This window comes from Heptranchias perlo, chromosome 21, assembly GCF_035084215.1.
Source record: "Heptranchias perlo isolate sHepPer1 chromosome 21, sHepPer1.hap1, whole genome shotgun sequence".
Classification (NCBI taxonomy): Eukaryota; Metazoa; Chordata; class Chondrichthyes; order Hexanchiformes; family Hexanchidae; genus Heptranchias; species Heptranchias perlo.
This window is the reverse complement of record NC_090345.1, coordinates 7,658,447-7,684,082: the sequence shown is the minus strand read 5'-3', so window position 1 is coordinate 7,684,082 and position 25,636 is coordinate 7,658,447. Positions and strand designations below refer to the sequence as shown.

The window sequence follows — 25,636 nt, the reverse complement described above, 5'->3', positions numbered from 1 at the left end:
AGCCTCTTTGCATCCTCCTCACAACTCACATTTCCACCTAGTTTTGTGTCATCAGCTAACTTGGAAATATTACATTTGGTCCCCTCATCCCAATCATTGATATAGATTGTGAATAGCTGGGGCCCAAGCACTGATCCCTGCGGTACCCCGCTAGTCACAGTCTGCCAATCTGAAAAAGACCTGTTTTTTCCTACTCTCTGTTTTCTATCTGTTAACCAATTCTCAATCCATGCCAGTATACTACCCCCAATTCCATGTGCATCTAACTTTGTTCACCAACCTCCTGTGTGGGACCTCATTGAAAACCTTCTGAAAATCCAAATACACCACATCCACTGGTTCCCCCTTATCTATTCTACTAGCTACATCCTCAAAGAACTCCAATAGGTTTGCCAAACATGATTTCCCTTTCATCAATCCATGTTGACTCTGCTAAATCCTATTATTTTCTAAGTGTCCTGTTATCACATCCTTTATAATAGATTCTAGCATTTTCCCTACTACTGATGTCAGGCTAACAGGTCTGCAGTTCCCTGTTTTCTCCCTCCCTCCTTTCTTAAATATGTTACATTTGCTACCCTCTAATCTGCAGGAACCATTCCAGAATCTATAGAATTTTGGAAGATGACAACCAATGCATCCACTATCTCGATAGCCACCTCTTTCAAAACCCTGGGATGTAGATCATCAGGTCTTTGGGATTTATCGACTTTCAGTCCCATTAATTTCTTTAATAGTACTAATTTCTTTCAGTTCCTCATTCTTGCCAGACCCTTGGTTCCCTAGTATTTCTGGGAGGTTTTTTGTGTCATCTTCTGTGAAGACAGACACAAAGTGTTTGTTTAATTTCACTGCCATTTCTTCGTTCCCCATTATAAATTCTCCCGTCTCTGTCTGTAATGATGCTGAGTTACTGGCACTATTGACAAAGTAAACAAACCGCATGTTTTACAAAATATCGGAGAGCTGCTAGTGTGTTATAGAATCATAGAAGTTTACAACATGGAAACAGGCCATTCGGCCCAACATGTCCATGTCGCCCAGTTTATACCACTAAGCTAGTCCCAATTGCCTGCACTTGGCCCATATCCCTCTATACCCATCTTACCCATGTAACTGTCCAAATGCTTTTTAAAAGACAAAATTGTACCTGCCTCTACTACTGCCTCTGGCAGCTCGTTCCAGACACTCACCACCCTTTGAGTGAAAAAATTGCCCCTCTGGACCCTTTTGTATCTCTCCCCTCTCACCTTAAATCTATGTCCCCTCGTTATAGACTCCCCTACCTTTGGGAAAAGATTTTGACTATCTACCTTATCTATGCCCCTCATTATTTTATAGACTTCTATAAGATCACCCCTAAACCTCCTACTCTCCAGGGAAAAAAGTCTCAGTCTATCCAACCTCTCCCTATAAGTCAAACCATCAAGTCCCGGTAGCATCCTAGTAAATCTTTTCTGCACTCTTTCTAGTTTAATAATATCCTTTCTATAGTAGGGTGACCAGAACTGTACACAGTATTCCAAGTGTGGCCTTACTAATGTCTTGTACAACTTCAACAAGACATCCCAACTCCCGTATTCAATGTTCTGACCAATGAAACCAAGCATGCTGAATGCCTTCTTCACCACCCTATCCACCTGTGACTCCACTTTCAAGGAGCTATGAACCTGTACTCCTAGATCTCTTTGTTCTATAACTCTCCCCAACGCCCTACCATTAACGGAGTAGGTCCTGGCCCGATTTGATCTACCAAAATGCATCACCTCACATTTATCTAAATTAAACTCCATCTGCCATTCATCGGCCCACTGGCCCAATTTATCAAGATCCCGTTGCAATCCTAGATAACCTTCTTCACTGTCCACAATGCCACCAATCTTGGTGTCATCTGCAAACTTACTAACCATGCCTCCTAAATTCTCATCCAAATCATTAATATAAATAACAAATAACAGCGGACCCAGCACCGATCCCTGAGGCTGGATGGCATCTATTTTAATGCAAGGAGTCTTGCGAATAAGGTGGATGAACTGAAGGTGTTGATAAACACATGGGAGTATGATATTGTTGCTGTCACAGAGACATGGTTGAGGGAGGGGCAAGACTGGCAGCTCAATATTCCGGGGTACAGAATCTTCAGGCGAGACAGAGGGGGAGGTATAAGAGGAGGGGGGGTCGCAATATTAATTAAAGAATCAATTACTGCCATAAGGAGGGATGATATATTAGCAGGTTCCTCTAATGAGGCCATATGGGTGGAGCTTAAAAACAAAAAGGGGGCAAGCACTTTGATGGGAGTGTACTATAGGCCCCCAAACAGTCAGGGGGAGATCGAGGAACAGATATGTAGGCAAATCTCAGAAAATTGTGCAAATAATAGGGTAATAATCGTGGGGGATTTCAACTTCCCCAATATTAACTGGGATACTCAGAGTGTAAAAGGCTTAGAGGGTACAAAATTCTTAACGTGCATCCAGGAGAGCTTTTTGAGCCAGCATGTAGAAAGTCCTACAAGAGAGGGGGCGGTACTGGACCTAATTCTAGGGAATGTGGCCGGCCAAGTGGAAGAAGTGCTAGTAGGTGAGCACTTTGGTGACAGTGACCATAATTCAGTGAGATTTAAGGTGGTCATGGAAAAGGACAGGGAGGGGCCGGAAATAAAGGTTCTAAATTGGAGGAAGGCCGATTTTAATAGGATAAGGCAGGATCTGGCCAAAATGGACTGGGATCAGCTGCTTGTAGGAAAATCCGCATCGGAGCAATGGGAGTCTTTCAGAAGGGAGATTGAGACCATACAATGGCAACATTTTCCCGTAAAGGTCAAGGGTGGTTCCAAGAACTCCAAGGAACCTTGGATGTCAGGGGATATACGAGAATGGATTAGGAAAAAAAGGAGGGCTTTTGGCAGATACAAAAGGCTAAAGACGGAGGAAGCCCTAGAGGAGTACAAAAAGTGCAGGGGGATACTTAAAAAAGAAATTAGGAGATCAAGGAGGGGCCATGAAATAACACTGGCGAGCAAAATAAAGGAAAATCCTAAGATGTTTTATAAGTATATTAAGGGTAAGAGGATGACTAGGGAAAAAATAGGGCCCATTAGGGACAAAAATGGCAATCTGTGTGTGGAGCCGGCAGATGTAGGAGGGGTTCTAAATGAATTTTTTGCATCTGTTTTCACTATGGAGAAGGACGATGTAGACATAGAAATATGGCAGGGGGACTGTGATATACTCGAACATATTAACATCGAGCGGGAGGAGGTATTGGCGGTTTTAGCAGGCCTAAAAATGGATAAATCCCCAGGCCCGGACGAAATGTATCCCAGGCTACTGTGTGAGGCAAAGGAGGAGATTGCGGGGGCTCTGACACATATATTCAGAACCTCTCTGGCCACAGGGGATGTGCCAGAGGACTGGAGAACCGCTAATGTAATACCATTATTCAAGAAGGGGAGTAGGGAAAAACCGGGGAACTACAGGCCAGTGAGCCTAACATCAGTGGTAGGAAAATTATTGGAAAAAATTCTGAAGGACAAAATTAGTCTCCACTTGGAGAAGCAAGGATTAATCAGGGATAGTCAACATGGCTTTGTCAAGGGAAGATCATGTCTGACTAATTTGATTGAATTTTTTGAGGGGGTGACTAGGCATGTGGATGAGGGTAACGCAGTGGATGTGGTATACGTGGATTTCAGTAAGGCCTTCGATAAAGTCCCCCACAGGAGACTGGTCAAGAAGGTACGAGCCCATGGAATCCAGGGTGCCTTGGCACTTTGGATACAAAACTGGCTTAGTGGCAGAAGGCAGAGGGTGATGGTCGAAGGTTGTTTTTGTGACTGGAAGCCTGTGGCCAGTGGGGTACCACAGGGATCGGTGCTGGGTCCCTTGCTGTTTGTGGTCTACATTAATGACTTGGATATGAATGTAAAAGGTATGATCAGTAAGTTCGCTGATGATACAAAGATTGGTAGGGTGGTAAATAGCGAGGAGGATAGCCTCAGTCTGCAGGACGATATAGATGGGTTGGTCAGATGGGCGGAACAGTGGCAAATGGAATTTAACCCGGAAAAGTGCGAGGTGATGCACTTTGGAGGGACTAACAAGGCAAGGGAATACACAATGAATGGGAGGACCCTAGGCAAGACAGAGGGTCAGAGGGATCTTGGTGTGCAAGTTCACAGATCCCTGAAGGCGGCGGAACAGGTAGATAAGGTGGTAAAGAAGGCATATGGGATACTTGCCTTTATTAGCCGAGGCATAGAATATAAGAGCAAGGAGGTTATGATGGAGCTGTATAAAACACTGGTTAGGCCACAGCTGGAGTACTGTGTGCAGTTCTGGTCGCCACACTACAGGAAGGATGTGATCGCTTTGGAGAGGGTGCAGAGGAGATTCACCAGGATGTTACCAGGGCTGGAGCGCTTCAGCTATGAAGAGAGACTGGGAAGATTGGGTTTGTTTTCCTTGGAGCAGAGGAGGCTGAGGGGGGACATGATTGAGGTGTACAAAATTATGAGGGGCACAGATAGGATGGATACTAAGGAGCTTTTTCCCTTCGTTGAGGGTTCTATAACAAGGGGACATAGATTCAAGGTAAAAGGCGGGAGGTTTCGAGGGGATTTGAGAAAGAACTTTTTCACCCAGAGGGTGGTTGGAGTCTGGAACTCACTGCCTGAAAGGGTTGTGGAGGCAGGAACCCTCACAACATTCAAGAAGCATTTGGATGAGCACTTGAAATGCCATAGCATACAAGGCTACGGACCAAATGCTGGAATATGGGATTAGAGTAGACAGGGCTGATGGCCGGCGCGGACACGATGGGCCGAAGGGCCTCTATCCGTGCTGTATGACTCTATGACTCTCTATGACTCTATGACCGCTGGTCACAGGCCTCTAGTTTGAAACACAACCCTCGACAACCACCCTCTGTCTTCTGTCGTCAATCCAATTTTGTATCCAATTGGCTACCTCACCTTGGATCCCGTGAGATTTAACCTTATGTAACAACCTACCGTGCGGTACCTTGTCAAAGGCTTTGCCAAAGTCCATGTAGACCACGTCTACTGCACAGCCCTCATCTATCTTCTTGGTTACCCCTTCAAAAAACTCAATCAAATTCGTGAGATATGATTTTCCTCTCACAAAACCATGCTGACTGTTCCTAATCAGTCCCTGCCTCTCCAAATGCCTGTAGATCCTGTCTCTCAGAATACCCTCTAACAACTTACCCACTACAGATGTCAGGCTCACCGGTCTGTAGTTCCCAGGCTTTTCCCTGCCGCCCTTCTTAAACAAAGGCACAACATTTGCTACCCTCCAATCTTCAGGCACCTCACCTGTAGCTGTCGATGATTCAAATATCTCTGCTAGGGGACCCGCAATTTCCTCCCTAACCTCCCATAACGTCCTGGGATACATTTCATCAGGTCCCGGAGATTTACCTACCTTGATGCGCGTTAAGACTTCCAGCACCTCCCTCTCTGTAATATGTACACTCCTCAAGACATCACTATTTATTTCCCCAAGTTCCCTAATATCCATGCCTTTCTCAACCGTAAATACCGATGTGAAATATTCATTTAGGATCTCACCCATCTCTTGTGGTTTCGCACATAGATGACCTTGTTGATCCTTAAGAGGCCCTACTCTCTCCCTAGTTACTCTTTTGCCCTTTATGTATTTGTAGAAGCTCTTTGGATTCTCCTTTGCCTTATCTGCCAAAGCAATCTCATGTCCCCTTTTTGCCCTCCTGATTTCTCTCTTAACTCTACTCCGGCAATCTCTATACTCTTCAAGGGATCCACTTGATCCCAGCTGCCTATGCATGTCATATGCCTCCTTCTTCTTTTTGACTAGGGCCTCAATCTCCCGAGTCATCCAAGGTTCCCTACTTCTACCAGCCTTGCCCTTCACTTTATAAGGAATGTGCTTACCCTGAACCCTGGTTAGCACACTTTTGAAAGCCTCCCACTTACCAGATGTCCCTTTGCCTGCCAACAGACTGTCCCAATCAACTTCTGAAAGTTCCTGTCTAATACCATCAAAATTGGCCTTTCCCCAATTTAGAATTTTAACTTTTGGGCCAGACCTATCATTCTCCATAGCTATCTTAAAACTAATGGAATTATGATCACTGGTCCCAAAGTGATCCCTCACTAACACTTCTGTCACCTGCCCTTCCTTATTTCCCAAGAGGAGGTCAAGTTTTGCCCCCTCTCTAGTCGGGCCATCCACATACTGAATGAGAAATTCCTCCTGAACACACTCAACAAATTTCTCCCCATCCAAGCCCCTAATGCTATGGCTGTCCCAGTCAATGTTGGGAAAGTTAAAGTCCCCTACTATTACCACCCTATTTTTCTTGCAGCTGTCTGTAATCTCCTTACATATTTGCTCCTCAATTTCCCGTTGACAATTTGGGGGTCTGTAGTACAATCCTATCAAAGTGATCTCTCCCTTCTTATTTTTCAGTTCTACCCATATAGACTCAGTGGGCGAACCCTCGGATATATCCCCTCTCACTACTGCCGTGATGTTCTCCCTAATCAAGAACGCAACTCCCCCTCCTCTCTTACCTCCTGCTCTATCTTTCCTATAGCATCTGTACCCTGGAAAATTGAACTGCCAGTCCTGCCCCTCCCTTAGCCATTGAAATAAATGCAGTTTAATCTAGACTTCCCTTGGTCTTTGCCCTGCTTTCTCAGACCATCTGTCCGGTCATGTTTTGTACACTCTCCCTTACTGCCTTTTGTTTCTATCACCACTTTACTTCCCACTGACTTCCTGCATCGGTTCCCATCCCCCTGCCACATTAGTTTAAACCCTCCCCAACAGCACTAGCAAACACTCCCCCTAGGACATTGGTTCCAGTCCTGCCCAGATGCAGACCGTCCAATTTGTACTGGTCCCACCTCCCCCAGAACCGGTTCCAATGGCCCAGGAATTTGAATCCCTCCCTCTTGCACCATCTCTCAAGCCACGTATTCATCCTAGCTATCCTGTCATTCCTACTCTGACTAGCCCGTGGCACTGGTAGCAATCCTGAGATTACTACCTTTGAAGTCCTACTTTTTAGTTTAGCTCCTAACTCCCTAAATTCAGCTTGTAGGACCTCATCCCGTTTTTTACCTATATCGTTGGTACCTATATGTACCACGACAACTGGCTGTTCACCCTCCCCCTCCAGAATGTCCTGCAGCCGCTCCGAGACATCCCTGACCCTTGCACCAGGGAGGCAACATACCACCTGGAGTCTCGGTTGCGTCCGCAGAAACGCCTGTCTATTCCCCTTACAATCGAGTCCCCTATCACTATAGCTCTGCCACTCTTTTTCCTGTGCAGCAGAGCCAGCCACGGTGCCATGAACCTGGCCGCTGCCACCTTCCCCTGGTGAGCCATCTCCCACAACAGTATCCAAAACGGTATACCTGTTTTGGAGGGAGATGACTGCAGGGGACCCCTGCACTGCCTTCCTACTCTTCCTCATTCTTGCTTTCAAATCCCTCCATGGCCTCGCCCCTCCCTATCTCTGTTGTTGGAACTATGCCAATTCCTGAATGACCCAACTACATTCCTGGGGTTTGAAGAATTTTGGAAGTAGTCAGAGTTTATTGTGATATCTTAACAAAGCAATTACCCTAATGCCGACATTAAGGAACTCCTTTTCTCTCCTCCTGTCCTGAAGGCACTAACCTGTGCTGGGCTACAGTTCCACATGAAGTGGCCACTCTCCCACATCGACCATTCTTCACGTTATCTGTCTGGGAGACCTGCCCCGACTGGCTGGTGACTGTCTCTGCAGGGCAGCGGGTAAGAAAATGAGCCTGCGCTGATGGGCATGGCAGCTCTGCCTGCCAGCAGATGACCTCTCCTTCCATTGGCAGCGTTACATTGCAGCCGGAGGTACTGCTGCCTCTCCATGTGGTGGCAAATGCCATGTCTTGAGCTGGCTTCCAGAGCCCCCAGCGACAAGCAGTCCAAACCTCATTGACCTTCCAGCCCTGTGTCTAAAGTTGGTGCTACCTCCATTGTTGGTGCAAGTGCAGCATGGACCAGATTGGAGGCCTAGCACTGCCAGCTTTCAGCAGTGGTACCTTCCAGCAAGAAGACATTAGGAACACCACCATAGCTGAGGACTAATAATTAGGCAGTGCCAGGCTGTTGTACCAGTCAGGATTCACAACGCATTATAGCAGAGAGAGATTAAATCCAGACACTGGGTGCCGCACCAATGTGAGCTAAGACTTCAACAGTTTGAGTGGCCTCGTCCAGTTGTATTCAAGTAAACAATACGTTTCCACAAAACTTAAATCAGTTCAGAGTTGTCATTGGGCATATTGTAATCCTATCAATGCTGATACTATAGAATCTTACGGCACAGAAGGAGGCCATTCGGCCCATCGTGCTTGTGCCGCCTCTTTGAAAGAGCTAACCAATTCCCCCCCCCCCCCCAGCTCTTTTTCCCATAGCCCCGACAATTTTTCCTTTTCAAGTTTATATCCAATTCCCTTTTGAAAGTTACTTTTGAATCTGCTTCCCTTTCAGGCAGTACATTCCAGGTCATAACAATTCTAGTCATGGCTATTCCAGTGCTCTCCTAGCCAGTCTCCCATCTTCCACCCTCCGTAAACGTAAGATCATCCAAAACTCTGCCTGCATCCTAACTCGCACCAAGTCCTGTTCACCCATCACCCCAGTGCTCGCTAACCTACATCGGCTCCCAGTCCGGCAACGCCTCGATTTTAAAATTCTCATTCTTGCTTTCAAATCCCTCCATGGCCTCACCCCTCCCTATCTCTGTAACCCTCCGAGATCTCTGCGCTCCTCCAACGCTGGCCTCTTGCGCATCCCTCATTTTAATTGTTCCACCATTAGCAGCTGTACCTTCAGCTGCCTAGGCTCTAAGCTCTGAAATTCCCTCCCTAAATCACTCCACATCTCTCTCCTTTTAAGATGCACCTTAAAACCTACCTCTCTGACCAAGCTTTTGGTCACCTGTCCTAATATCTCCTTATATGCCTCGGTGTCGGGCAGTGCATTCCATCATAACAATTTGCTGCGTAAAGAAAATTCTCCTCGTCTCCTCTCTGGTTCTTTTGTCAATTACAAAATTGGCAATTACCTTAAATCTGTGTCCTCTAATTACTGACCCTCCTGCCAATGGAAACAGAGTAAATAAGGAGAAATTATCAAAACTCCTCATCATTTTGAAAGTACACTTTAAGGCAGTACAATTTACTGTTCTGCTTTTACACTGTTGCTGTGACTCTGGAGCTTCTTTAATACTGGGTTTAGTGTTGAGAGTGCCTGTCAGCTCCCAACAGATGGGCTCTCGCAGCCAGTGGTAACCCCAATTCTCAGAATTGCTAAGGTCAGCTGAGTGATTTGTTAGGTCGCTTCAGAGGGCATTAAGGGTCCACCACATAAAGCGGCTTTCACCACCTCAGGACGTCCCAAAGTACTTTACAGCCAATGAAGTACTTTTTTGAAATGTGGTCACTGTTGTAATGTAGGAAATGCGGCAGCCAAATTTGCATGCAGCAAGGTCCCACAAACAGCAATGTGATAATGACCAGATAATCTGTTTTAGTGATGTTGGTTGAGGGATAAATATTGACCAGGACACCAGGGAGAACTCGCCTGCTCTTCTTCGAAATAGTGCCATGGGATCTTTTACGTCCACCTGAGAGGGCAGATGGTGCTTCAATTTAACGCCTCATCCAAAAGACGGCATCTCCGACAGTGCAGCATTCCCTCAGTACTGTCAGCCTAGATTATGTGCTGAAGTCCCTGGAGTGGGACTTGAACCCACAATCTTCTGACTGAGACGAGAGTGCTATGCACTGAACCACAATATGGGACTGGAGTCGTTTGTAGGTCAGACTGGGATCCCTTCTCTAAAGGACATTGGTGAACCAGTTGGGTTTATATGACTATCTGATAGCCTGATCATCTTTTTGTTTCTTCTGGTGCCAGCGCACAAATGACCACAGATTTATTAAAATTCGATTTTGCAAACTGCCACGGTGGGATTTGAGGTCATGATCTCTGGGTTGATAGTGCAGTACCATAACCACGACACAAACCCAATTACCCCCATCCTTCACTGTTAACACAATATTCGAAAGAAACTGGATTGATGTTTTAAGTTAAGAAAAACGCATCTTCCCAAAGAGTGGCCTTAGTGATCAGCTCACCCAGCACAGGCTTCCCTCTCTGCGTGGCTCAGTCCTACACTGCGTTAACCAACTGAACCATTGGGGTGGCTAACTGACGAGATTTTTAATTCCTTTCTGTTCATTTTTCCTATTTAAAAGAAAGCATGCTTTACTTGATGTGGCTTTACTTTGTGTGTATGTATGTGTATGTATATAGATGTATATGTATATAATTACTTTTTACTTGAGATTAAAGCAGAAGGATTAATTGCAATGCATGGTTGAATCTTTTTGCCAGCATGTTTCAAGTTTGAACACGCAAAGGATGTAATACATTGCTATGAGTAAGCTGTAAGGAATTTATCAAGACAAGTGGCTCAAGTAACTTCATAGCCTGCCAAATATTGTTACAGCATGATCAGATTACTGGCTGCAATAGCCATTTTTTTTCTTATAATATGATGTATGCTTACAATATGTAAAATAACGGAAAACAGCAAGTGATTACAAGCCTGTAATTGAATTGAGAACTTGTGTGTATATATAATTACGTAGAATGTACAGCACAGAAACAGGCCATTTGCCCCAAGTGGTCTAAGCCGGTGTTTATGCTCCACACGAGACTCCTCCCACCCCTCTTCATCTAACATATCCTTCTATTCCTTTCTCCCTCATGTACTTATCCAGCTTCCTCTTAAAAACATCTATGCTATTTGCCTCAACTACTCCTTGTGGTAGTGAATTCCACATTCTAACCACTCTCTGGGTAAAGAAGTTTCTCCTGTATTCCCTGTTGGATTTATGAGTGACTATTTTATATTTTATGGTCCTCTAGTTTTGGTCTCTCCCCACAAGTGGAACCATCTTCTCTACGTCTACCCTATCAAACCCTTTCATAATCTTAAAGACCTCTATCAGGTTAGCCCTCAGCCTTCTCTTTTCTAGAGAAAAGAGCACCAGCCTGTTCAGCCTTTCCTGATAGGAATAACCTCTCAGTTCTGGTATCATCCTTGTTAATCTTTTTTGCACCTTCTCCAGCACCTTTATATCTCTTTTTTTTCCTATTCTGTTCATTTTGTAATGATACTCAGAAGTGAACAGAAGGTTGTATTCTAATTGAGAAGTTTGGATGATTCCCTGAATCAAGAGATTGAGTTATAACTTGTAATTTAGGACCCCCCCCCCCCTCCTCCGCCACCAATGACCGGATGGATAAATGCATGGTGTCGTATTATACTGAAAAAAAGAAAGCACTAGGTTTGATGGTTTGATCCCTGGTCTGTACTAAGTTATGTAGCATCAGGGAGGTTGACAGCGGGGTACTGAAATTGGCTTCCGCGGTCCTGGGCAACGATAAAACAAGCAAGGTTTTCCTCATTATAATCCAGTGCTCAGCTGAAAGTATGTATGTATATAGACATTGAGAAAGTGAACTTGCCCTCTAGTATTAGTGGGAAAAATCCAAAGTTAACTTAAAAAAAAAGCAATTGCTAATTCCCACCCCATCGCTAAGCAGGCGATTGTAGTATTTTATGCAGATGGCATCATCCTCACCTCTCCCTCTCCAGTCTTGTAGCTGTCAGAATGATTTCATTGAGGTCCTAACGCATGATCATAATGATGATGAGCTGGTGAACGGGTGTAATTTAATCTCATATTTAGCTCTTGTGGTTAATGAGATCATCTGAAACACTTGATTAAATTGCAGCCTTATTGCTCACTTCTTGTACCTTTTTATAAGTCCTACGACATGACTTCTTTGTTTTACTGTTTAAGGGATTGTGTTTTTTTTGCACAATTATAGAAGTTTGCAGCACAGAAGGAGGCCGTTCAGCCCGTCTTGCCTATACCGGCTTTTTGCTAGAGCAATCCAAAGCTAATCACACTGCTTTGCTCTCCCTCCCCATAGCCCTGTAACTTCCTCTGCTTCAAATGATCTATATTAATGACCTGGACTTGGGTATAGAGGATATAATTTCAAAGTTTGCAGATGACACGAAACTTGGAAATATAGTAAACAATGTGACGGATAGTAACAGACTTAAGGAGGACATAGACAGACTGGTGAAATGGGCAGACACGTGGCATATGAAATTTAACGTAGAGAAATGTGAAGTGATACATTTTGGTAGGAAGAATGAGGAGAGGCAATATAAACTAAATGTATAATTTTAAAGTGAACAGAGTGACCTGGGGATGTATGTATGCAAATCTTTGAAGGTGGCAGGACAAGTTGAGCAGGCTGTTTTTAAAAAAAAAGCTTATGGGATCCTGGGCTTTATAAATAGAGGCATAGAGTACATAAGCAAGAAAGTTACGCTAAACCTTTATAAAACACTGCTGGTGTATTGTGTTCAATTCTGGGCACCACACTTTAGGAAGGATGTTGAGACCTTCGAGAGTTTGCAGAGGAGATTTACTGGAATGGTACCGGGGATGAGGGACTTCAGTTCTGTGGAGAGACTGGAGAAACTGGGGTTTTTCTTCTAAAGAACAGAGACTGTAAAGGGGAGATTTGATAGAGGTGTTCAAAATCATGTACGGTTTTGATAGAGTAAATAAGGAGAAACTGTTCCCAGTGACAGAAAGGTTGGTAACGAGAGGACACAGATTTAAGGTGATCGGCAAAAGAGCCAGTGGTGACATGAGGAAACATTTTTTTAACCAGCAAGTTGTAATGATCTGGAATGCACTACCTGAAAGGGTGGTGGAAGCAGATTCAATAGTAACTTTCCAAAGGGAATTGGATAAATACTTGAGGGGAATGGGACTAATTGGATAGCTCTTTCAAAGAGCCAGCATAGGCACATTGGGCCGAATGGCCTCCTCCTGTGCTGTACCTACTATGATACTATGAAATGCTTATCCATTTTTTCCTTAAAAGACGCAGTGGTCTGAGCTCAGTGACTCCCTGTGGCACAGCATTCCCTGCTCCCAGCAACCTTCTGATTAAAGACAATTTTTCCTAATCTCCCTCTCAGTGGCAATCAAAACCCTTCATAATTAATAAAAAACACTCCAATAAATCTCCTCTTGGCCTTCTCTGCTCCAGTGGAAATCTCAAGTCTCTCCTTACAACTATAGTTCTTCATCCCAATATTGAAGTTTTTAGGCTTTTGAAAGGAATTGATAGGGTAGAGAGAGAGAAACTTTTTCCTCTGGTGGGGGAGACTAGGATAAGGGGACATAACCTTAAAATCAGAGCCAGGCCATTCAGGAGAGAAGTTAGGAAACACTTCTTCATGCAAAGGGCGGTAAAAGCGTGGAACACTCGTGAAAAGCTAACTCAATTAATAATTTTAAGTCCGAAATCGATAGATTTTTGTTAGCCAAGGGTGTTAAGGGATATAGAACCAAGGTGGTTGGATAGAGTTAGGATATAGAAACAGAAAAATTTACGGCACTGATGGAGGCCATTTGGCCCATCGTGTCTGTGCCGGTCGAAAAAGAGCTACCCAGCCTAATCCCACTTTCCAGCACTTGGTCTGTAACCTTGTAGGTTACAGCACTTCAAGTACATATCCAAGTACTTTTTAAATGTGATGAGGGTTTCTGCCTCTACCACCCTTTCAGGTAGTGAGTTCCAGATCCCTTCCACCCTCTGGGTGAAACACTTTTTCCTCTAATCCTTCTACCAATTACTTGAAATCTATGCCCCCTGGATATTGACCTGTCTGCTGAGAGAAATAGGTCCTTCTTGTCCACTCTATCTAGGCCCTCTTAATTTTATACACTCCAATGAAATCACCCCTCAGCCTCATGTGTTCCAAAGAAAACAACCCCAGCCTACCCAATCTTTCCTCATAGCTAAAATTCTCCAGTCCTGGCAACATCCTCGTAAATCTCCTCTGTACCCTCTCTAGTGCAATCACATCTTTCCTGTAATGTGGTGACCAGAACTGTATGAAGTACTGAAGCTGTGGCCTAACTAGTGTTTTATGCAGTTCTAGCATAACCTCCCTGCTCTTATATTCTATGCCTCGGCTAATAAAGGAAAGTATCCTGTATGCCTTCTTAACCACCTTATCTATGTGCCCTGCTACCTTCAGGGATCTGTGGACATACTCTCCAAAGCCCCTCTCTTCTACATCTCTCAGTATCCTCCCATTTATTGTGTAACCCCTTGCCTTGTTTGACCTCCCCAAGTGCATTACCTCACACTTCTCTGGATTGAATTCCATTTGCCACTTTTCTGTCCACCTCCTGCAGTCTACAGCTTTCCTCCTCCCTATCATCCACATGGCCAATTTTTGTATCATCTGCAAACTTCTTAATCATGCCCTCTACATTTAAGTCCAAATCTTTAATATACACCACAAAAAGCAAGGGACCTAGTACTGAGCCCTGCGGAACCCCACTGGAAACTGCCTTCCGGTCACAAACACCCGTCAACAATTACCCTTTGCTTCCTGCCACTGTGGCAAATTTTGGATCCAATTTGCCATTTTCCCTTGGATCCCATGGGCTTTTACTTTTTTGACCAGTCCACCAAAAGCCTTGCTAAAATCCATGTAGACACTACCTTCATCGACCCTCCTTGTTACCTCCTCAAAAAATTCTATCAAGTTAGTCAGGCATGACCACCTCTTAACAAATCCATGTTGACTGTCCTTTCTAAATGATGGTTTATACTGTCCCTCAGAATTGTTTCCAATAATTTGCCTACCACCGAGGTTAGACTGACTGGCCTGTTATTACTAGGTCTGCCCTTTTCTCCCTTTTTAAACAACGGAACAATGTTAGCAGTCCTCCAATCCTCCGGCATCGCGCATGTAGCCAGGGAGGATTGGAAAATGATGGTCAGAGCCTCCGCTCTTTCCTCCCTTGCTTCTTTAACAGCCTGGTGATTTATCTACTTTCAAAGATGCTAAACCCCTTAATACTTCCCCTCTCACTGCTTATCCCATCCAATATTTCACACTCCTTCTCCTTAACTGCAATCTCTGCATCGTCCCTCTCTTTTGTGAAGACAGACGCAAAGCATTCATTAAGAACCATACCCATATCTTCTGCCTCCACACATAGGTTACCTTTTGGTCTCTAATAGGCCCTATTCTTTCCTTAGTTATCCTCTTGCTCTTTATGTATTTATAAATAATTTTACTTGCCAGTATTTTTTCATGCCCTCTCTTTGCTTTCCTAATTTCCTTTTTAATTTCACCCCTGCACGTTCTACACTCCTCTAGGTTTTCTGCAGCAGAAATTGATAGCCAAGTTCCGCACCCATGAGGACGGCCTCAACCGGGATCTTGGGTTCATGTCACACTACATGTAACCCCACCAGCGGGAAAAAAAAGTTATCTGTTTTTAATACAACTGGACATTCTCTCTCTCTCTCTCTGCCTTTCGGGTCTCTTTCTCTGTCTTTGTAATCTGACCCACTGTGTATTCAGTATACTGTGATGTAATGTTTCCCGTGGCTAACCTGTCTGAACACCAACGACACCTTTGATTGCTGTGACCGTCTCCCAGCCTAATATATGCTATGCATTTTTAGAACCCCTCACTCACCTGACGAAGGAGGTAATCTCCGAAAGCTTGTGATTTTCAAATAAAACTGTTGGACTATAATCTGGTGTTGTAAGATTCCTTACATTTTTCTGCAGTATTGAGCTCTCGGTGTCTGACATAAGCTTCCTTTTTCTGCCTTATCTTACCCTGTATGCTCCTTGTCATCCAGGGGGCTCTAGATTTGGCAGTCCCACTCTTCTTCTTTGTGGGAACATGTTTACTTTGAACCCCTTGAATGCTTACCACTGCTCTAACACTGATTTACCTTCAAGTCGCTGTTTCCAGTCCACTTTTGCTAAATCACTTCTCAGCTTAGTAAAATTGGCCTTTCCCCAATTTAGAACTTTTACTCTTGTTTCTCTTTATCCTTTTCCATAACTGTGATAAATCTAACTGAATTATGGTCACTACCACCAAAATGCTCTCCCACTGATACTGCTTCCACCTGCCCAGCTTCATTTCCTAAAACTAAATCCAGAACTGCCCCCCCTCTTGTTGGGTTTGCTATGTACTGGCTAAAAAAAGTTCTCCTGAATGAAATTTAAGAATTCTGCGCCCTCAATACCTTTTACACTGATTGTATCCCAGTTAATATTAGGGTAGTTGAAATCCCTTATTGTTTTTGCACTTCTCAGAAATTTGCCTAAATATTTGCTTTTCTATCTCCCTCTGTCTGTTTGGGGGTCTATAGTACACCACCAGCAGTGTGATTGCCCCTTATTTTTTGAGAGCCATGATCTCATTGAATGGTGGAATAGGCTCGAGGGGCTAAATGGCCTACTTCTGTTCCTATGTTCCCAATATCATACTACACCATATGCTCTATGGCTTTATTGTCCTTTCTATAGTGGGGTACCCAAAGCTGCACACATCATTCTAACTGTAGCCTAATTATCATTAACTCATTACTCTTATACTATATTGCCTCAGTTATAAGAACTACAAGGCCATTGGCCTGTTTGTGGCATTGCCTACCTGGACTCGCACTTTGAAGGAACTATGAATCCCGTCTTCTGTTTCTTGCAGTGTCTTTCCATTGAGTGTCTGTTATGGAGTCCTGTGCAAACACACACTATTTACAAACAAGTTACTTTGAAACATGCCTTTTTTAAAATTTTGCAATGCTTTGTCATATGTTGTTTCTACCTGGCTAGACGGCGGTGGAAGAACTAACTGATTGCAGTTTATAACGGTGAAATATTGGGATATCGTCTGCAGAATTATAGACCCGACAGAAACTCATGTTATACAGTAAATTGAATGGGCTTTTATATGAAAGCCCATTTACTATAAATCTTGCATGTATATAGTGCTCTATCATGTTTCACATACAATGAATTACTTTGAAGTGCAGTGACTTGTTACAGAGGCAAGCATGGTAGTTGTCCTGCGCACAGCAAGATGCCACAAATGACTTGAATGACCGGTTATGAATTTTTGTTTTTGAAGTTTGGGAGGGTTGTAAATTTGCCAGCAGAAGATGTTGGGTTTTGGTCTCTTCATTCTGGTGTACATACACAGGACCCAGGCCAGGATTCCTGCTTCCTCACACTTCCAGCAGGACTTACTGAATAGCACGTAAATACTGGACAGACAAGATAAGTACATGTACTATTCAGTAACTCCTACTAGAAATACAATGAAGTGGGAATCCTGGCCTGAGCCATGCTGAAGCTAGTTTGTTACCCATACATCTGCCTCACTGGAATCTGTCAACTCCAACTCAGCTTACAGATTGAATGCGAGACTTTGCTGGCCTGCTTGGCTGAATGCCACACCACAGGGTGTATTTAACCACAAGTTTCGGGCCTTTGATTTTAAACAAAAAATATATTTTTGTACCGGACTGGAATGTGAGATTATAAACTGTTTGGCAGATGTAAAAATTCCCCTCGTCAAATCTTGGATAATGCTTAGAAACATGTTGAATAATGCTTAGAAATGTAACACTGAATTCAACGAGGTTGAATTCCAACTGTTTCGATGATATTTCAAGATCGGCAAGATCCAGCTGCTATAATTATCCGTGGGTCAATATTTTAGTTGTTTTAAATCCGGAGTGAACTATTTTTTTTTCTTTACTTCACTTTCTCCTTTTCTCCTGAAGGTTTATGTCCTCTTGTGTGAGCAGGGACAGTGAGTGTTGACAGGCTATCAAATTTCAGTTGATCCACCCAGTCTGGCGTTGTATCGTCTGTTTGGAGGCTCTTTGCTAGTCAGTATTTCAAGCCGTTCAAAGTTGCTGAAAATCTAATCTATTCTGGCTTGGATTTCATTTTCTATCAAGCGATGAAACCACACCCACACACACACACACCCACACACACACACACCCACACACACACACACCCACACACACACACACCCACACACACACACACACACCCACACCCACACACACACACCCACACACACACCCACACACACACACCCACACACACACACCCACACACACACACACACACACACACACACACACACACACACCCACCCCCACACACACACACACACACACACCCACACACACACACCCACACGATTTGCAGCAATTTTAACAATTCTACTGTCAGCTAATATCAGCTAACTCAGCACAAGCCAGTGATTGAGCTTGACCTGTATGGACATGTCTCATTTACCCACTGAGCCATTTAGGCATGGGGCAGTGGAAGTTTACCTTTGCATATTTAGAGCAAATGATTTGTTATTGCTCAGTGCCTCCAGGACTGCTTATGCAAAGTTGTGGTACTCTGGCAGTGAATTGTGCTTCATGCGTACAAGTGTAGAAATTTGTGAAAGGGTGTTGTGTGACGCCCACTCGTTTGCCCATGTAAATAGTACGTTTTTGATCAAGGTTACAGTACAAAATGTTGCAACAATGAGAGAAAGACTTGCATTTTATATAGCGCCTTTCACGACCTCAGGAAGTCCCAAAGCCCTTTACGGCCACTGAGGTATTTTTGAAGTGTAGTCACTGTTGTAATGTAGGAAATGCGGCAGCCAATTTGCGCACAGCAAGGTTCCACAAACAGCAATGTGATAACGATCAGATCATCTGTTTTAGCGACGTTGGTTGAGGGATAAATATTGGCCAGAACACCGGGGAGAACTCCCCTGCTCTTCTTCGAAGTAGGACCTCCGACGGTAAGCGTGCTTTCAGTACTGCACTGCAGTGTCAGCCTGGATTATGGGCTCAAGTCTCTGGAGTGGGACTTGAACCAACAACCTTCTGACTCAGAGGCGAGAGTGATACCCACTGAGCCACGGCTGACATAATGTTGGACGTTAAATTTGCTACAGTTTCTTTTTAAAACATCAAAATTCACGTTATTGTTGTCACTTTGATTTACCCCCCTCCCCCCTGCCAAGTTATTCCTCCTTGGATGTTTTCTAGTAATTTCTTCATTACTCTTTCTAACCTCTTGATTTTTGCAGATAACTTTGAGAAGACGGACGAAAATGCCATGGAATGTGATGAAGCTCCTCAAGTGAATGGAGAAAGAGATCAAATCAGACTTTCCTCTCTACAGGTGAAAAAAAAAGAAACTTGTAAGCACCCGCTTACGGAACGTCACTTGAAGGGGTGCACCTCCTCGGGTTGGCGGGGCTGTGGGCTCAGTGTATGGAAAATAGGGCTAGGTTCTAAGAACATAAGAACGTAACAAATAGGAGAAGGAGTAATCCACATGGCCCCTCGAGCCTGCTCCGCCATTCAATCAGATCATGGCTGATCTTCGACCTCAACTCCACTTTCCTGCCCGATCCCCCTATCCCTTGATTCCCCTAGAGTCCAGAAATCTGTCTGTCTCACCCTATATTCAACGACTCAGCATCCGCAGCCCTCTGGGGTAGAGAATTCCAAAGATTCACAAACCTCCGAGTGAAGAAATTCCTCCTCATCTTAAATGGCTGACCTCTTAATCCTGAGACTATGCCCCCTAGTTTGAGACTCTCCAGCCTGGGGAAGCACCTCTCAGCATTTACCCTGTCAAGCCCCCTCAGAATCTTATATGTTTCAATGAAATCACCTCTCATTCTTCTAAACTTTAGGGAGTATAGGCCCATTCTACTCAAATTTGCCTCATAGGACAACCCTCTCATCCCAGGAATTAATCTAGTGAACCTTTGCTGCACTGCCTCTAAGGCAAGTATATCCTTCCTTACATAAGGAGACCAAAACTGTACAAATTACTACAGGTGAGGTCTCATCAAAGCTCTGTACAGTTGTACCACTGTAGTAAGACTTCCTTACTTTTGTACTCCAACTCCCTTGCAATAAAAGCCAATATTCCATTTGCTTTCCTAATTGCTTGCTCTACCTGCATGCTAACTTTTTGTGTTTCTTGTACGAGGATACCCAAATCTCTCTGAACACCACCATTTAAAAAATATTCTGTTTTTCTATTCTTCCTACCAAAGTGAATAACCTCACATTTCCCCACATTATACTCCATCTGCCACTTTCTTGCCCACTCACTTAACCTGTCTATATCCCTTTGCAGACTCTGTGTGTCCTCCTCACAGCTTACTTTCCCACCTAGCTTTGTATCGTCAGCAAACTTGGATACATTACACTCAGTCCCTTCATCTAAGTCATTAATGTAGATTGTAAATAGCTGAGGCCCAAGCACTGATCCTTGCGGCACTCCATTAGTTACAGCCTGCAAACCTGAAAATGACCCGTTTATCTCTACTCTCTGTTTTCTGTCCGTTAACACAATCCTCTATCCATGCTAATATGTTACCCCCAACCCCATGAGCCCTTATCTCGTATAACAACCTTTTATTTGGCACCTTATCGAATGCCTTTTGAAAATCCAAATATATGACACCCACTGGTTCCCCTTTATCTACCCTGCTAGTTACATCCTTCAAAAACTCTAATAGGTTTGTCAAAAATGATTTCCCTTTCATAAAACCATGTAGACTCTGCCTAATCATATTTTGATTTTCTAAGTGCCCTGTTACCACTTCCTAAAAAATGGATTCCAGCATTTTCCCGACGACTGATGTCAGGCCAACTGATCTGTAGTTCCCTGTTTTCTCTCTCCCTCCCTTCTTGAATATTGTAAACAATTTTACAACACCAAGTTATAGTCCAGCAATTTTATTTTAAATTCACAAGCTTTCGGAGGCTTCCTCCTTCGTCAGGTAAATGACGAAGGAGGAAGCCTCCGAAAGCTTGTGAATTTAAAATAAAATTGCTGGACTATAACTTGGTGTTGTAAAATTGTTTACAATTGTCAACCCCAGTCCATCACCGGCATCTCCACATCATGACTACCTTCTTGAATAGTGGGGTCACATTTGCTACCATCCAATCCGCTGGGACCGTTCTAGTATCTAGAGAATTTTGGAAGATCCTAACCAATGCATCCACTATCTCTGCAGCTACCTCTTTTAGAACCCTCTGATGTGGGCCGTCAGGTCCAGGGGATTTATCAGCTTTTAATCCCATTCGTTTCTCCAGTACTTTTTCTCTACTGATATTAATTACTTTAAAGTTCCTCATTCTCATTAGACCCATGGATCCCCACTATTTCTGGTATGTTTTTTGAGTCTTCTATTGTGAAGACAGATACAAAATATATGTTTAACGCATCTGCCATTTCCTGATTCCCCATTATAATTTCTCCTGTCTCAGCCTCTAAGGGACCAACATTTACTTATGTTACTCTCTTCCTTTTTACATACTTGTAGAAGCTCTTAAATCTGTCTTTATATTTCTTGCTAGTTTAATTTCATATTCTATTTTCTCTTTTTTTAATCAATTTTTTTGGTCGTCCTTTGCTGGTTTCTAAAACTCTCCCAATCCTCAGGCTTACTGCTCTTCTTGGCAACATTATAGTCCTTTTTTAATCTAAAACTATCCTTAACTTCTTTAATTAGCCATGGGTGGATCAGTTTTCCCGTGGAGTTTTTAATTTCTCAATGGAATGTATATTTGTTGAGAATATTGAAATATTTCTTTAAATGTTTGCTATTGCTTTTCAACCATCATACCCTTTAATTTGGTTTCCTAATCTACCTTAGTCAAGTCGCCCCTCATACCTACGTAATTGGCATTATTTAAGTTTAAGACTCTAGCTTCTGACTTAAGCATGTCACTCTCAAACTCAATGTGAAATTCTATCATATTATTCCAGAGGATCTCTTACAGTGAGATTACTAATTAACCCTGTCTCATTACAAAATACAAGATCTAAAACTGCCTGTTCCCTGGTTGGTGCCATGACGTATTGCTCTAGGAAACTGTCTCGAATGAACTCATCCTCCAAACTACCTTTGCCAATTTGATTTGCCCAGTCTATATGAAGATTAAAGTCCCCCACGATTACGGCATTACCTTTGTTACAAGCTCCTATTATTTCACGATTAATATTCTGTCCAACAGTATTGCTACGATCAGGGGGCCTATAAACTACTGCCACCAATGTTTTCTGCCCCTTGTTATTTCTGATCTCCACCCATACTGATTCTACTTCCTCATCTTCCGAGCCAAGATCCTTTCTCACCACTGTCCTTATGTCATCCTTTATTATTAGGGCTGCACCCCTCCCTTTCCATTCTGCCTGTCTTTTCCAAACACATATACCGTGGAATATTTAGTTCCCAACCTTGATCACTTTGCAACCCTGGGCTCAATTTTCCCAGGAAATTGCAGGTGCGTTGGGGGCTCCGAAAATCGGGAAATCCCTTTCGGGTTTGGAAACCGGCTCCAACCCGCCGACTTCCGAGTTCCCCATGGACGCACTTGTGTGTGTGCGGGTGTCCTGAATCCAGAAGTCCCGCCGACAATTAAAGCTGGCGGGATGATAGTTAAAGAGCCAAATGTACCTCATTGAGGTACTTAAGGCACTTTACTTGTGACATATTAGGTGGTTGGAATGATTTTTAACTTAACCGGGCAGCTTTCCCATGGCTTCTGATTCATGCCTGGTGAAACCAGGCCTGAAGAGCTGGATCAGGCATAAAGAAATGAAATAAATTAAATAAAAAACCATCGCATGAAGTTAAAACACAAAATCAACTTACCTTTCCACCCTGCTCCGACGTCCAATGTCACACCCCCGCCCCCACCCCTCATCTCCCCCTCTTCAGGGGCCCACCCCCCCCCCCCCCGATATCCCGTTCCAGCGCTCTCTCTCTTTCTCTCCCCCACATTCCCCCACCTCGCTTTGCAGCTCCTGACGGCAGCCAGCCCGTCAATCACCATTAATTACGATGCAGTCGCGCCAGAAACGCTAAGTTTTGTTTATTCGGGTTTGCCACGTGCAAGGGTAAGGATTAGCAGAGTGTGGCATGAAGGGACAAAGTTTACCAATGATAGTGCATCAGCAAATAATGTTAAAGCAGAAAAAAAATGTCAAAATTAAAGGCTCTTTATCTGAATGCACGGAGCATTCGTAACAAGATAGATGTATTAGTTGCACAAGTAGAGATAAATGGGTTTGTTCTAATAGCAATTACAGAGACATGGGGCTCAATTTTGAAATGGCGGCGGGTTGGCAGCAGAGTGGCGGGGGGCCGCGGGGAAGTAAAGGAGATTGGAGAGAGAGCGAGACATAGAATTCTGGAGCGAAGAAGGAACAGAGACTGTGATTCAGGATGAGACCTCCTCCACCTGCAATTTCCAAGGTGGTGAAGACTCACCTGTTGGATGAGATCCATGCAGCTTTTGGAATTTGATTTGGTTCCCCACTATCACTCGCATTGTTAGGACAGAATATTTTGGACATTGAAAATGAAAGAAAGAAAGACTTGCATTTCCATAGATCCTTTCACGACCTCAGGACGTCCCAAAATGCTTTACAGCCAATGAAGTACTTTTGAAGTGTAGTCACTGTTGTATTGTAGGAAAACACTGCAGCCATTTAACACACAGCAAGGTCCCACAAAGAGCAATGTGATAAGGACCAGATAATCTGTTTTGGTGATGTTGATTGAAAGATAAATATTGGCCCCAGGACACGGGGGAGAACTCCCCTGCTCTTCTTCGAACTAGTGCCATGGGATCTTTTACGGCCACCTGAGAGGGCAGATGGGACCTCGGTTTAAAGTCTTATCCGAAAGACATATCCTGAACACAATCAACAATCACAGTTTTTTTTTGTCTTCATATATAGATTTGTCATGGAAAATTATTTTTATTAATGTTGTCTTAATCAGTGCAATCAGAAAATATTACAGAAAAGTTGACATTTTTAATGTTGAAATATTGCAATATTGATTGTGTAACTATAGAAATGTATGTAGAGCAAATAAAACTGAAATTTCAGGCAGCATTAACTGTGTTCCATATAATAAGACATCATAGATGCTTGCTGACGTACATTTATATGGCACATTTAGTGTATTAAAGCATTCCAGGGGTTTCACAATTGAGGGCCTGACATTATCAGGAGCAGGAGTGGGACCAGTGGAGATAGTTGAAGCCTCTATCGAAGAGATGGGGTTTAACGTGGAGCAAGGTGGAGGGATTTAGGGAGAGAGTTCCATAGTGCATGGGGGAGATAACCTAAGGCTCTTCCATCTGTGGTAAAGCTGAAGGAGGAACAAGCAGTAGATCAGTGTTGGAGGAATGAAAGATACAAGCAAGAATGTAGAATTGGAGGAGGGATGAGGATATGGAGGGATTTGAGGAGGAAGAGTTTGAAATTGATGTGTTGAGGTATAGTGCTACATTTTTGGGTCTTTTTAACCTTCTTGCAGTAAATTATTTTAAATTTCAAATCTCAGATCACTCTTATTGGTGAGTCCCAGTGCCCATACCTTTTTTAAGATTGACTTTCCTTGCTTTGAGATCTAGGTAAGCTCTCGGTATCATGCCTGGATAATGAAACGGCAAACCCTGTCTTGAATTGTTTCTAGCTACTGGACTTAACTTGTGCCTTCATAAGATCTGACACGGACGTTTGAAAGCAGTAGAGCATCACTTCAGACCTTGCTTTAACTTTAAAAGATCAAATGAATTTATTTTATGAAAGATGAATAAGCACATAAATAACAAATCATATACTATACTTGTGTACTTGCAGTAGACCTCCTTCCGCCTTACTCCTTGAGGGGACAAAATAAGATCTGAATTATAAGTACTAAGCTAAGTCTTTTTATGTAACTTTTAAATAATGCACAATGATTTTTCTTTCATTGAATTCATTATTGTAGGAACCTAATTACTATACATTGTCCTTTTGAAATTCAGATCACTCTCTCCCTCGCGTGCCGCTCTCAGGAGTTTCAAACTGGTCGGTTCTTTTCAAACTGACGTCTCAGGCAAACTCTTGATAAAACAGATCCTTTTTAAATCCTGGAATAACGAGTTATCGGGATGTTCTAGGTTTTTAAATGACGCATCACTCCGATTTAGAAAGGAACTGTCCAATCAAGTGGAAACTGAACCAATCACAGCTTCAAATATTTTTTTGTCGCGCCTGTAACTGATGAAACTTGCAACTTTGCATCAGAATAATCTTGCCACAAGATTCTGATCTGTAGTTGTTTTTTTAAAATTAAAACTGCTTATGTGTGTTCAGAGGAGCAGCTATTAAATCAAATCTGGGCATAATTGACCTCCTATTTTGAGCTCGACTCTCCCGAGCACTGCTGATGCAGCTCTATCAAAGATCGAACCTACATTTCTTCCTCTTGTGTCAGTGTTCACATTGTGGGAACTACGGTAAAGTTGGGTAGCTATATTGTGTCCTTACAGGACGAGGCTCCATCGCCACATACTTTGCATCTTTGTTTTTGAATCAGTTGTAACCACATTAAGGGATTGTGGTCAGAACATATGCAAAACTGCCTTTACAATAAGTACAGTTGGAGCTTCTGCAGCAGCCAAATAATCTGCTTAAATATTCATTCACTGTAGAATGAACCCATCTTGTGGCAGGAGTTTGCAACTCATGCAAATGACTGGGTGTTTCTCCCCAGGGTCATTAACTTGGTTCAGTACAGCACCAGCGT

At 43.4% G+C, this 25,636-nt stretch overlaps 1 protein-coding gene across 3 annotated transcripts in view; it reads left to right on the top strand.

Annotated features, from left to right (window-relative positions):
* The window catches only part of zgc:123010 (uncharacterized protein LOC641500 homolog), a 120,002-nt gene that overhangs the window by 13,678 nt on the left and 80,688 nt on the right, over positions 1-25,636 (top strand). For all 3 annotated transcript variants that reach the window (XM_068002048.1, XM_068002049.1, XM_068002050.1), the window contains exon 2: positions 19,103-19,197. In XM_068002048.1, coding sequence (XP_067858149.1) covers positions 19,103-19,197 — 95 coding nt within the window. The remainder of the gene's footprint in view (positions 1-19,102; positions 19,198-25,636) is intronic.